Below are 15,081 nucleotides of genomic sequence, written 5' to 3'. Positions count from 1 at the left end.
GGGTTTCTGCTTGGTAAGGCACCTCAGTCAGTCACTCTGGTCATGACCTGAGCTCTTGAATGGAGACATGCAGGAATCTCAGCTTGGAGGCAGAGATAAAAGTTCATTAGAAAAGTGAAAGAACTGTTTCCTTGAAAATGATCCAAATGATCCACTGCCTTGCTACAGCACTAAACCTATTCTGCTTGCTCAAAATGACATGAAAAATAATAATGAAAACGCCTGAACTTTGACTGATCCAATGGACTCTGCTTCTGTGGCCTTCCAGCCCACCCTCACCACAGATGGGTGTTTGGGGTCAAAATTAAGTCCTGATGGACACACTCAGAGTCGGATTCTGGGCAGATGTATTTGTGACTAGTGTGGACAAACACTTGCAAACAAATGCACAATTTCTTCTTGGACACCCAGAGAAAAGGGCAGTTGTGTTTCATGGATGTAGTAGTTTACGCTTGTGTTAGAATCTGCAAATGTAAGCCCAAGATTGTTGCAGAGCTGCTGTTTGGGAACAAGCAGGGTTACATGGCACTGACCTAGTCTGAGTTTGAAGTAGAAGTAGCTAATAAATGTGTAAAAGGTTTCCAGATCATCATCAGTACCTCAGGTATCTGCACCTTTATTTACAGCATTTCTTGCAAGATAGAGCTGTTCCTTTCTGAACATATCTGCTGCAGGTGTAAACTACCTCATCCACTCACCCACACCCAAAGACTTCAAATGTCTGCATTTTAGGCTAATTTCCTCTCCAACACAGATGCAATCTATGTACTCAGTGGCCTCCTGCTTCATCAGGTGCTAAAAATTTTAATCTCCTCTTGCCTTGCTGCCCAAACCTTCACCCTCCTTAATGATGCATAAGTATGTGCTGTCACTCCTTCCTTGCAATTTATTGCAGAGGGAGAAATCTGGAAAATGTATTTGTCTCCCCTTATTTTCAGTGTCTCCCATGGACTGCTCCTACCAGGTAATTGGTCATCACATCTTACTTCACCCCACAGAAAGAGCTGAAGGGTCCAAATGCAAGAAACCAAAAAGTGCAAGATGGTACAACAATTGTGAATGGTAATTTGTCAGGGCATACATGGAAATCCTGACATATTAATAAAATTAACCTTTTAAATTTGATGAAGCTGAACACAATGCATCAGGAGAAGCAATCAAAAATTGCTTTAGTTTCCTGGATACAAAAAACAATTTTGTTGGTGATCTGTGTGTGAGATACTCCCCAAGGAAAAGGGGAATTTCTGGAATTAGAGCTCAGTTATAGGAGGTGAAAGAGGAAGATTCATGTTAAAGCTGTGAAACAAAGTAGAAGGACATCAAGCCAGATGTGAAAATTTGCAGTATTAAAAATGGAAATTAAAAAAAAAGGTGGTGTAAATTTACTTGATGTTGTAAGTAAAAAGCAGGTGTTCCCAAGTGTCCCTCCTTCAAAGCCCTCCCGCCTGATACCCACGATAGCTGCTCACACAGGTGGGGAGACTCTCACAGACACAGCAAAGTGCTCAAAAGCACTTGCACAAATAACCTTCCTCCTGAGAGGACCAAGGACAAATGTAAGCAAATAACAATTCTTGGCACACAAGGAGAGCCTGAAGTTGCACAGATGGCTACATTTGAGCCCACAAGCACATGGAAATAATATCAAAGTCTTCAGTTTGTTTTATGTGTTAGTAGATTAGAAAACATTATTCAAACTACATTTGGAGGAAGCACAGGCACAACATGAATCAGTTATAAAGTTGCATTTTGGTAAGTTATATTAATTTAGAAATGTTACTTTTGGTACAGTTAGGAGAATAATTGAACCCTCGAGGCACTGCAGCCTAAGCAGACTCATGGGTTTGAAAATTATTATCTAGCAAAGCCAGGTGGTAGCACCGAGATGCACCACAGACTGCTGCTGTCAGTCCTCAAAATGAGGACACAGGAGATCTGTGGTGAAAAAGAGCTTTAGAAAAGTGAGCTGGGGGTGAGGCAGGAGAGGCAATACCTGCTGCTTTCCAGTGAAATGCTGGTTAGTTACTGGTAACTGTTAAATGCAAACACCACCAGTTTGGGGAGAGGTTTGGTTGTGGGTTTTTTTAGTTTCTTTCTAAAATAATCCTTTGCTTCATTAGATAGTTGTTTCTCTACTTACTGCAACTGGTTTTTAGGGCTTGTGAAGCCTTTGTCGCTCCTGCTCTGTCTGATGGAGTGTCATGTTCCTGGAGGCTGCCTCTACCATGGCAGTGGCAGCAGAGGTGAGCTCTGTGTTGGCAGCTGGACAAGAAGCGGAGGAACAACTCCTGAATTAATTTCAGTGCCATACCTGTACTGTTCTTTTTCCTTTTTGCATGTGGCAGGACCATCTTTTGGGATGCCGACAGGAAAAACAACTCCAAAGACAGAGTGTCTTGGATGACATTGCCATCCTCATATTCCTTTTCAATAACAGCAAGCCAGCCTCAGCACCACTGCCAGATGTCCCCACAGGGATATGGGCTGAGCTTTGAGCCAGGTGAGAGCAGGAGCATCTCTGGTTGCTCCACACCTACCTTCCTGAGGATCCTGAGGATCTCAGGTGTTAGAAGGACCATAGCAGGTTTCTAGGAGTCAATGCAAAGTTCCCAGCTGGCTGCAAAGTTCTCTCTTGGGCATTGTTATCTGTTTAAAAAGTTTCCCCTCTGGTTTCACCTCTGTGTGTCATTCTTCACTTGGTCAGGGATGAGGCCTCTTAGCAGTTGCTAAATATTCTCAGAACAAGGCCCTGAGCCAACATCCATTCTATAATAATTAAAGAATTGTCTCTGACAGCAAGCAAAGTGCATGAGTAGCCTCCTTCCTGTGAATTTAGGTTCTGTACATGTGACTTTTCTTCATGCCTGTTTTGTAACTCTGGTGTTTGTATGACTTTCACAGGACACGTGCAGTGATTTTTGTCTACTGTTTTAAATCAGACTTTGTATATAAGTTGCATTTCTTCATTGTATCAGGAAATATTTCTAAAATTTTTAATAGCTGTCAAAATAGCAGGACATCAATTAACTCATGTTTACCCCATAGGGGATGATTCCTACTTGATGTTTACTACCAGCTGATGCTAATGAATATGCTTTGTTCTTGTCTCACTTTACAGTGGAACAACTGACATCTTGCTAGCTCAAAATCAGCTTTTTGGACACAACTGGGAGTGGAAGCCAAGAAAACTCTTCATGAAATAGTTATCTGTGAAGATGCAGACAAATAGCTCCTAGCAGGGATGAATTGCTATTAGGCAGCAAAACAGGAATTTTACAATTCATGAAGATTTCCTTTACATTTTTTTCTTTAGGAGGTACCCAAGGCAGCCTAACAAGCATTACAGAAGGAAAAAATAAAAAATGGCTAATTCTAGAAGTTGAGGTTTTTATACACATTGAGAGAGAAATTCTGGCATGTTAAAGGCACACATTACTGTGCTGTACTGGGAGAAGAGCTGGGTGCATGCTGGATGGATTGTGCATAAAGGCTGAGGCTGTTTAACTGAAATTAATAATGCATATAGAAAAAATGACTGGAAAACAGTGGCCAGAGGGTGAGCAAACTGCTGACCTACATGCACATCTGAGTGAAGTGATATTTGGTTGGTCTGTGTTATATTTGAAGTGAAGAACAAAACATTTTACAGACAAATAAAACCCAACCAAAAGTCCAAACCTTCATTTTATACTCTCTACCACTCTGTCTCTGATGCTGTAATAAAAAGGCTACAGCCTCTGCTCTCACATAATCCTTTACCAAATTCAAAACCATTCGGTTTTATCTCTATATACTTTCCTTTTGAGGATAGGCATCTTTTACCACCAGAAACCCTCAGTTTAGCTCAACATCCATTTCAGTATTGACTGATCCTGAAGTTCTCTATTCCAGGTCAGAAGAGCACTGTCATGAGCCATGGTGGCTGTGCTGGGGTTGCATTGCCATGAGCCATGGTGGCTGTGCTGGGCTTGCATTGCCATGAGCCATGGTGGCTGTGCTGGGATTCCATTGCCATGAGCCATGGTGGCTGTGCTGGGCTTGCATTGCCATGAGCCATGGTGGCTGTGCTGGGATTCCATTGCCATGAGCCATGGTGGCTGTGCTGGGGTTGAGTTGTGATGAGCCATGGTGGCTGTGCTGGGGTTGCATTGCCATGAGCCATGGTGGCTGTGCTGGGGTTGAGTTATGATGAGCCATGGTGGCTGTGCTGGGGTCACTGTGATGAGCCATGGTGGCTGTGCTGGGGTTGCATTTTCATGAGCCATGGTGGCTGTGCTGGGGTCACTGTGATGAGCCATGGTGGCTGTGCTGGGGTTGCATTTTCATGAGCCATGGTGGCTGTGCTGGGCTTGCATTGCCATGAGCCATGGTGGCTGTGCTGGGGTTGCATTTTCATGAGCCATGGTGGCTGTGCTGGGCTTGCATTGCCATGAGCCATGGTGGCTGTGCTGGGGTTGCATTGCCATGAGCCATGGTGGCTGTGCTGGGGTTGCACCATCCTTGAGCTCAGAGGCAGGAGGAACAGGAGGGGATGCAGGAGCAGGTGGGATCACAGACAGGCTGTCCACTTTGCCAAGAAGGGCTTGGTGGTATTGGAGAAGAGCCCATGACTTGTATAAGGGGTGTAAACATTTAGTGGCTGGAGTTCCAAATCCACACACAGCTTTCCATTAAGAGCATTAAGGTATTTTGTCTTGGCAATAGTGAAATACCTTTTCTTTGGCTCCTCACTAAGTCCTGTATTTAGCAGTATTGTAAGGTATCAGTATTAAAGCATGCCCTAATAATAGAGGTTGCAAGTAACAGTGACAGAATTATCAAAGGAGGATCTGGGTGTAATTAATGCTCCACTTTTGTTTCTGAACTAGCACATCCTGCTGGTCAGAGAGCCGGTGCTCCAGAGCTGCTGTGTGAGCTCAGCCTTAGCAGTGTAGGGGGGATTGCAGAGCTGCTGTGTTGTGGGCAGGATGTATTGCTTGGAGAAATGTGCTCCAGGAGTCTGTCAGCCAGAGATGATAGGGGAAATGAAGATGAGAGTGCTTTCTGGGAAAGTAAATCTGGGAAGGAAAATAAACCTGTCAAAGAGAAAAAAATCATCGAGCAATTGGTGGTGCTGGGAAAGTAACCTAGAGACTGAAAAGCATGCAGGAGAAAAATCAGATGGTGTCATGCAGCTGAAAGAGATAAGAGAAAGACAGACAGAGGCAGGGGGAAAGCCCTGGGAGTTGGGAGAAAGGGAAAGAAGATAAAAACTTCCGAGATTTATGGACATTATGCACCTGGAAATTCATTGGTTTGCCATTCTGCTACATCTGGAAAACAGTTTGATTTTAGCAGGATACTGCTTGAGGTAGGATAGGATTTTTCTCCACAACCCCTGTAAACTACTGCTAAAATGAGAAGATTTCGTAGGCTGTTTTTATTTTGGTATGCCATATTCATTACAGAAGATACCTTTAAAGGTACTGGGAGAATGTAATGATCTGTTAACAATGAAAGGGAAACATTTGGACCCAGGAATGACTTCTGCAATGCACAGATCAGGAAAAATGGCATTAAGATGCAGAAGGGCTGAAATTTCCTGTGCTAGGAGACCAGGGCAGAAAAATACAAAATGACTGGATTGCTATATTGCATTTTAAAAGCTAATTCCTAATTCTTGCTGGAATTTGGCACAAGGCTTGTGGCTTAGGGAGCTTGATCAAAAGAAATATTGTGTTGATATAACAAGAAAATAGGTGCAGAGGGGGCAATGGAGGGGATGAGTGACGCACACACAGATGGGCCTTGGAGAAATGGCACATTTCAGCCCTTCCCTGATTGTCTCCCAGCCACCACTCCATCAGGATCTTCCCCTGCCTTCCTCGTTTCATCACCTCCAAATTGTGCTCCCTGACAGTTACAAGAAGGGAATCAATCAGAAACTCTGCTCCTCTCAGCTGCAGCTACTGGAGGCCGTGGGGGGCTGAGATCTGATTAAGGCATTGTTGAAAATAGCTTTTGGCTTTCATCTGAAACCACCATCCTCAGACTCAATCAGTGAGAGCAGGTGAACTGTGCATGTCCTGTTATGTCACTCAGGTGACATAACAGCTACTGGAGAAGCTGCATTTGCAAAAAGGAATTTGCTTTTGAAAGAGCACACAGAGCTGTGGTATGGGCTGTCCTGCAAGACATCACATAGACAGCAACAGTCACATCCAGTATATTATTAACATGTGGAGGCTTTTCTTGCTTAAACAACAATTTTTAAACTATTGCCTATAATCGATGCAGGCTTCCAAATGGTATAAAATACTTCACAAGTATGTTTGCTGCTGTCACTGTTCCACATAAATTCCAAAGCAGCTAAGTTTGTTCCTTCAGTTTCAGCACACAGGACGGGTTTGTAGAGGGTCTCAACACGTATCTGTAAGTGAAGTAAGATTTTCATTTTATTGCTATGAATTAAATCCCATAATTTAATTTGTTGGGTATTTGAAAAGGTCAGATCGATGTCAGTGGTCTCAGCACTGTTCCAGGAGCAGTGCTACTTTATTAAGTAGGCAGGCAAAACTTTGTTTCTATGGATTGTGCATAAATAGTGTTTAGAATTTTTTTCTTAATTTCCTGTCTGTGGACAAGCTGGATGGAAAAAAAAATAATAGCTGAAGTTGTGTCCTAAGTTGTTAGGGTAAACCATTTCAGGCAATAACTGAGCGCAGAACATGGATCTGAGTCCTGGAACTCAGAGTATATTTCTAATTTAAAATCATTCTGTAAAGAGATCAGATTTTCCTGATTAAAAACCTTGAGAGGGCTTATATTTAATATCCACATCTACATTCCACGCTGTGCTCAAATTTAATCTCTGTCTAATAACAAGGGTTTATAATGATATTGATTCTGCTAGAAGATAGAAACATCTCCAACAGGATATTTTCACAAACCAAAATAAGTGACGTAACTTCTCCATCTGAGTTCCACAGAGCAAAGGACAGGACCTGAACACCCACACTCACCTGTGTGCTGCACAGGAAAGAGACTGGAGTCTTGCTCAACAAAGCACCAATAATTACAGCATTCAAAGCTGCTCTACTCCATGTTGAATCTGTTTATGTGTAGTTGGAGAAAAGAGCTGCTCCAAAGTTTAGAAGAACTGTTTTCTGACCAAGCCTTTCAGCCTTTGCTCATTGTATCTGCCCTTTCTGCCATTCTGCACCCAGTGCCTTTATTTCCATGTTGGCAGTGCTGAGCCTGAAGTGGCTGTGAATGAATTTGTGAAATGTGACTGCTGTGGGCACCAGCCTGTGTCTCCAGTCCTGCCTCCTCTGTAAAACACCTCTTTGCTTTATCCCAAGCATTTATCCCTGTGCTTCCCACTGTGGAAATTTCCACACAGGCCTTTGTGGCTCATCTCAGACCCCATCACTTGCATATGTGGCTGCTTTCAGCACAGAAGAAAGCCATTTCTTTGTCCTTGTTCTATGGGGTTTATATAAGTGAAAAATACATTAAATTATGCTAATTTATGCTGTTGCCTGAGAGAAGAAAGCACTCCACCCACAAAGCCAAGGATATTTATTTTAAATTTATTTTTAAAAAAGAAATTATTTTACTTAAAAGCATTAATTTCACATGGACAAGCCCATTCTCACCACCCCAGAATTCCTGTGAGAGTGGCACCAAAATGATCTCAACATGTATTAGCTCAGCTAAAATAATGTGAAAAGGTACTACAAATATAACAGAAAGATTTTTGCTTATGAGGCATAGCTCGTGAAGTGAAGACTGCATTACATATATTCACGTTTGAGGAGAACCTATTTGCATCTTGGAAATATCTTGAGATACTCAGAGCTGCATCTGAAAACTGAGCAAAGCTGTTGATGTAGAGGACACCAATTTTTGCAGTGGAATTTATTACAAATAGAGCAACTTCTAAGGCTTTTCATAAAGTCCTTTATCTTCAGAGCTCTCTTCCTCCTTTGTACTTTTGAAGGGAAAGTGATTTAACACTCATACAGTGATAGCATCAATTTCCCATAAAATTCTTGCTGTGTTTACTGCCAGCTGAAGCGTTTCATTAACTCAGGACTAAGTGGCGTTCAGCCGATGCCACAGTCACATTCCAAGAGCAGACATTTCAGCACTCCCTGCCTCCCTGGTGCAGCTCATGGGGGTGCAGATGCAGCCATGTGTGTGTAGGAACATTTGGAGAGGGAAGCCCTCGTTGTTTTGCCCTCCTCCTCATCAGCAGCCTCTCCGCGTGTGGCGGGGGGCGTTTGCGGGGCGCAGCAGGTGAAGGTGGCCAGGAAGGCCATGCGGAAGCGCTTGTTCATGAAGCAGTAAATGATGGGGTTCACGCAGGCAGAGGTGTAGGACAGCAGGTGGATGAAGGAGATGGGGGCCCCCGAGAGACGTCGGTCGGCGGAAGCCGTGTCGAAGGCGCGCCAGGCGTTGACACTGAAGATGGGAGTCCAGCAAATGAAAAACAAAACCACTATCACCATCAGCATACGGATGACAAGCTTCTTGGCCATTAAGTTGGCAGAAGAGCTGTTGCTTCTCACTCTCTCTATTTTGTTGTGGCTCATAGTAGAGAGCTGTTGCAATGGCATTTTCCTTTTCCTTTTGGTTTTGTTGAGGTAACATCCATCTCCATCCTCATATTTGGCGCTGCAGGTACTTATTCTTCTTTCTGTACATATAAAGTGCTGTTTAAATAGTTGGCAAAATACCTCTGAACAGTCAGCCAAATAAAAAATAAAGAACGCAGGCTAAATCTAAATAAACAACATAATTCATAGCTGAGCAACTGTTGCAAAGAAAGCACTGGCCTGCTTCTGAGTCAGGCATGTTACCAGCTGCTCTGAATCCACTGTCTCCCAATATTCTCACATCTTACCTCTATACTAACTGATGCAAAAGGTGCAAGAATGTTGCTTATTCCAGTATGGACAGAAGATAGTTTTCAAGGTTATATGTTTCTACTTTAATTTGACAATTTTCATTGTGCATTTATTGACAAAAATGGTCCTCATCCATGGCCAGAAAAAAAACTTGGTATTTCTATAAAAACAAATTAGAAATTTAATGTATTCTGCCCAGAATCTTTGCAAACAAGCCATAGGTAAGGTTTATTTGCAAACAGCAGTGTAACTATACTCAAGAAATGCAGCTGGCAAGTTCATGACATAACTGACCATAACAATTACTTTTGCAACTAGAAAGATTTCCTTTTACTGGCCTCAAAATGACTGCTCGTGTCTTCAACTGTAACTTTAAAAAGCCCACCCCAAACCAAATTGTTTTGTTACCTCGTGAAGATTTTCTCTGGCTGGCATCAAATTTTATTCCTCTGTAGAGTTCCAAAGAAATTAGACCATATGCAATCATCATTATAATCCCAGGAATAAGAAAGAGTGTGAGGAGCAGGAAAGTGTACCTAAGGAATCAAAAGACACACTGAGAATAGGGAGTGGCAAAAAACCAGAAAAAGTCCTTTTTATACAACTGAGAATTGGGGAACACAGGATTTCAAGATTTTTTGAATTTTTTCATGTCAATTTTAACACCTCAGAAATTTGAGGCTTCCTACTTCTCCTGCTTCCCTCAGAAAGGTACAGCAGGAAAAAGACTATAATGGCTGAAAACTGTCTTTCATCCCACCTATGCAGCCCAGAGGAGATGGGCACTCCCACAGCAGTTAAAGGGGGCAGAAGTTCTCTCTGCCCATGAGTGGGGCTCCCTGCTGTAACCAGATGAGCATCGGTTTTGGTCAATGTAAAATTGCCTTGCAGAAGCTAAATGAGCACCTGCTGATTCTTAAAGGGGTTCTTGGTACATTAAAAATATTTTAATGGTTGGACTCAATGATCTTAGAGGTCTTTTCCAATGCAAATTATTCTATTATTGTGCTTCAGAGAGAGCTGACTTCCAGAGGGCCTTGGCACATGTGGGCAGAAACAGAGCAGCCACAACCTGCGTCTTCATCCCAGGAGCCACTAAGAGCTCCTGAGGAGGGACTCCAGGACTGGCAATTTCTTTGGTAAAGGAAGCAGCTTTTATGTGGTTTCACATAGGCTACTCTCCTAGTCAGCTTCTCTGATGTGGTGACAAGCTGGGGAAATAATGATTTTAAATGCATCCATGAGCCTGTGCCTCTCCTGATCCCTGTGGCTTTGGTGCAAACTCAGTAACACAGCTGGGAATCTGTAAGGAGACCACAGAGAAAAGAATTTTGTCCTGTACCCTTCCTCCTCATGCTGCCAAACACCTGAGACTACTACTGAAAGCATGAACACAGTTACTCTCTTTGTGGATATACCATACCAAAATGGTGCAGACTTTAATCTTTTTCCCAGCTCCAGCTGACCTTCAATGTCAAAAAAAAAATCTTACTCTTTCTCAGTGCCAGTCAGTGTTTAGTCAATGTGCAAGGACATCATGTCTAGGTACTATTGCTGTTTGATAGTGCTGCTGTTTACCCTGCCTGGATGTGTAGGACTGGGAGCTTGTCTCTCCCCACTTCTCTCTGCCCTTATTCTCCATAAGCAACCAAAAGGATTCTCAAGTAAGACATTTGCAGCTTCATATTCTACTTCTCTGCTATGGAGAACCTTCAAACAAATTAACAGGCAAGGCAGCACACAGAGGGTGTGTCTGCATTTCTCAAAAATTAATCAAGGATTTCTCTGAGAATGTTGAAGTTTATGTGTAAATGGTGAAAGCAGTATTGCTACACAAGTGACAGAGGCTTTCTTTACAATGACAGCTGGGGCTTAGCAGACCATGGTGTGAGAATCATTGCCATGTTGGGCAGTCTTTCCTATGACAAGGAAAAAGTCATTCAAATGTCAAAATGTGAGCAGCTTAAAAATGTTGGGGTTTTCTTACATCTTAAATAAGAATGATAGAGTATAAACATTTGCTGAAGGTTAATACTTGATTTTCCATAGGCTTATTGTGCTTACCAGCAGATAATTGCACATTTGCTACCAGCCAGTTGTTCTTACCAAGACTGCTGAATGACATCGCTTGGCCAGAGGAGCCGGCACATATTGGCTGTGGTGTTGTTGTACTTGGTGAAAGGTACCAGTTTGCTGTAGATTGGGTATGGTGACATGATAATAAAGGACACACACCAGGTCGCAGCAATCACTCTCAGGGCATGAGATTTTGTCTGCCAGACCCTGGACTGCAGTGGTTTGCAAATGGCACTGTATCTCTCCAAAGATATGGCAACCAGGTTGAAGGTAGAGACACTTACGGAGACACCTATGCATATAAAATAAAGAAAAAGGTTATCCTCTTGTTTTAAAGGTTATGTTATGTTCAAATGGTCCTGCTTGCTTGCTGTATGCATACAAAAAATTAATAAATATAGCAAACTATTTATAAGCAAAAGATTTATAAACACCAGTCTGATGAAGCCAGTGAAGAATGTGTGGGCAGTGGGTCTGGCTCTCCAGACTGCTCCAGACTGATACTCCTGCTCTGTGCTTCTCTTACTGCAAAAGTCCAAGAAAAAAATACACACTCTGTCAAATCATAAAATTCTGGTAACAGGGAAAGAAGACAATTTTATTCTTAATTATTCTCTTCACTACAGTGGTTTGTTCACTAATTGCACTGAAATTCAAACACAGCATTTGAAATCAGTTAATTACTCTCTTAACACAGATGTTCACAGTCCCTTTTTTATTGTTTTAATTTTTTGAGTGTCCTGCTTGACTTGTGATCTGATTTTCTCATTCAAGAGAGTTAAATCTATTACAACTTTTTAATTAGATGCTAATGAGGTTACAAACAAGGAGAAATGAAGTCATGAAGCAGAATCTTTGTCCTATGAGTATCCTTAATTTCTTCTGTTCATATTTTATAAAATATATTGTTGTTGTCTGTGTTTCTGTTATTGAGGTGCCCAAGTTCACCATTGTAAAATTATCAATATTTTGTCTTAACTTTGCCACAAATTTTTCTTTCAGTGAATGACCTTTTATTTGTCTTTGTGAATCTATGTCAGACTATAAAATGCCAATATTGTTACAGTTTATTTTACAGAAATCATCTGCAATTGAAATTTTGTCTTTCTACATCTTAAAATGAAAACCTGAGCATATTTGATGCAATGGTTGTCAGTGTCTGTTTGTCAGGTGATGCCTCTGTTACCTGGACATTTAGTGGGAAATCTTCTCTTTCTGACTCTTAAAACAGCTTCATAATGAGAAACTTTATGCTGGTCTATTCCACCAGCATATTTTTTTAATAAAGTAATTTTTTTAATAAAGTAATTTTTTAATTTTGGATTTTTTTAATAAAATAATTTACACTGTGTGCAATAAGAGGAAGATGACAATGCTCCAGTAATGTTTTAGGGTATTTTTCCAGCAATTCATTGTAATTGTTTAAACATGGCCTTTAGTTTTATTGGTTTTATCTACAAAAAGATGTTGATTTCCCATTCGTACACTTTATGTGTGTACTTTCACATTACATCAAAGTTCTCAAGGGCATGGGTTGAAAGGGGACCTGAGGTTTCAGCGATCAACCAAGAGTCTCCCAAAGCAGCAAAAACTTTACATAATGCATAATGTTCTCCTTTTTTCCTTTCTCTTTTTCTTTTACTTTTTCTTTTGTTGGTTTTGTTTTGTTTTGTTTGTTTGGAGTTTTTTTGGTTAAGAAACAAGCAAATGCAGAGGAAATATTAAAGTGAGACAAAAAAATCACCTACACATACATAACTCAGACATTTTGAAACTCCTAGATCCTGGCTCCACAACCAAAATGAGTATGGCAAGGCACACAAAAGTGACGCTTATTAAAGTCAGCCTCTAAAATCTATATCTGTGTTTTATGGTCTTCTGGGGAGCTCTGATCACACCTGGTCTGTCCGCAAAGAGTACTTGCTCCAAAACCTACAGCTCTGCAAATGACATCTGCTTTGGCCTATTTCTCTTTTCTTTTTTATGTATCACTGCTGCCAAAAATCTGTGGGTAAAATCTGCCCTTACTGAGGGTGTACAAGCCTATCAGTTCTGGTGGGTGACCTGGACACTGATAAGAATCTTGTCAGTGATGGCTAAGCAAGTGCATGTGCTGGGTTCCTCATTAAAGTTTGATCATGCAACATCTTCACATCCAGCAAAACACTTCTGTATGTCATTAAAGTTAAGTGTGTGTGCCTCTGTGTTTTGCTGGATCAGACCAAGGACACCAAAACCCTGAAGATTTGCACTACAAAGTTGTTTCTTTGTAAAACTGGTAACTTGAATGGTGGATGGAAACAATCAGCCTCTTATAGATCTTTAAATACCTTCTCACCTGTCTCATTAGTCAGTCTTCAAAATAAGTACAAACTTCCCAGACTTACCCATGAAATAAGTGGCAGTCTTGCAAACAGCACTTCCAAAAATAAAATCTTTTAGCAGGTTGGGAATGAGGGTGAAAGGCATGCAGAAAAGGCAGAGCATCAGGTCGCTGACTGCTAGTGACAGCAGAAAGGTGTTGGTGACTGTTCTCATCCGCTTGTTTCTTATCAGCACCGTAATCACCAGAACGTTCCCCAAAATGCTGAGCAGAAATATCAAGCAATACAGCAGAATCCGTATTATCTGATGCAAATCTGAAAATTGTCACAAAAAAAGATCAGTTACACAGTATTCAACTCAGATTAATATTATATATTTCAACCTTTAATCAGAAAGTAAAAGCCTTTCTGTAGTCAGTTTTATGAAGGTTTATGTCTTTACACCAACACAAAATCAGTGAAACTGCTGAAATTCTTAAATGCATTCTGATCTACCTAAATTGCACGGCATTAATCTACAATATAAGCGATACAATGTACATTTGGAGAGTCAAATAAAACTTCTTAAAGCATGTGCTTCTCATGCTGCTGACTGTGCACCACTTACTCACCATGGGAGATCCTATTTTATGCAGAAATAAGAAAAGATCAAGCAATCAAAAGACATTTTAATATATGGATTTTTTTTCAGCTTCAGAGTGCTATGATTTCATATTAAATCACTTTCATACATGGTGTCAGATCTGATCACTCCATTGTTATTGAATTGAATAAAAATCATGCTACTCCAAGTTCTTAGCAGAGATGTTTGCATTTTGTGCTCCAAAGTGCTACTGTTTTAGTGTTCCATTATATCCAAATTTTTTCCTAGTTCAATTTTGAACTCGGAAAACCAGCACATACTAATTTTTTTGCTGCCTGTTTCTCATACTAACTTAAAAGCAAGCAGTTGATTTTCCACTCTCTCAGAGAAAATGACTTGCATAGCTCTTTCTTTCTATAGTATCTCTGAATCCAGCTAGAACTAAATCTGTCTGGAAAAATCAATTTTCCATACATACCTTTAGAAGGATAAGGTCCATCATCCACACAGAAAAAAGTGTCATTTTCCAAGATGATATCGCAGAGGAAATCAGTAATGTTGGTACCATTCCCAAGGAAGCTACTGGCATCAACTATTTCCATTCTTCAGTATCCACAGGTTAGCTCTGATGGAGAAGAAGGTGGGCTTGTGACTATCTGCCCATGCTTTCAGTAAACAAGTGGTTTCTGAATGAAGTCTTCAGAAGAAATGCAAGAGAGGCAGCTGTGCAAGGAAGCTGTTCTGCCTCTCCAGCAGGAGCACCCAGCACACAGAGTCCTGTTCTGGCTGAGCACGATTTATTCCAGAGGCACACACGGGAAAGCAAAGCGTGTGCACACACACACTCACACGTATGCACACACTCACACTCACACACACACACAGACACATCCCCCTGGGTACTTTTTAGATCCACCCTCTTCTGTTACTGCTCTACTGTTGGGATTATAAACAGGCTAGAAAAAGATTACAGCATTAACCCCTTGCAAGATTGCTTCTACTCATGTCTCTGCGTTATTTCTCAGAGGCAGCCTCTTAGGTCACAGCCTATAAATGAGACCCAGTGAGTGAGGAGGGTGATAAATCTGCCTCTCAACATTTAAAATGGTAAGAGTTGCTTAACAAAAGGGCAGAGAAGAGAAAAACATAGTGAAGATTTTGCATTCCTTACATGGAAATTATTCTTGTCTTCATATTTTTTCAGACT

At 41.2% G+C, this 15,081-nt stretch overlaps 1 protein-coding gene across 1 annotated transcript; it reads right to left on the bottom strand.

Annotated features, from left to right (window-relative positions):
* Positions 1-8,153: 8,153 nt before the first annotated feature.
* On the bottom strand, positions 8,154-14,476 carry CCKAR (cholecystokinin A receptor). Its single transcript, XM_071432717.1, has 5 exons — positions 14,353-14,476; positions 13,355-13,606; positions 10,998-11,259; positions 9,300-9,427; positions 8,154-8,680 (listed from the first exon to the last, which is right to left on the bottom strand). The coding sequence occupies exons 1-5, from the start codon at positions 14,474-14,476 to the stop codon at positions 8,154-8,156; spliced, it is 1,293 nt and encodes a 430-aa protein (XP_071288818.1).
* Between the last annotated feature and the right edge of the window lie 605 nt (positions 14,477-15,081).

The sequence above is a fragment of the Agelaius tricolor genome, unplaced genomic scaffold (assembly GCF_023055355.1).
Source record: "Agelaius tricolor isolate 1412-34295 unplaced genomic scaffold, bAgeTri1.0.p SCAF_8, whole genome shotgun sequence".
Taxonomy (NCBI): domain Eukaryota; kingdom Metazoa; phylum Chordata; class Aves; order Passeriformes; family Icteridae; genus Agelaius; species Agelaius tricolor.
The sequence above is the reverse complement of the archived record's forward strand: the minus strand, read 5'-3'. Positions and strand labels throughout refer to the sequence as shown.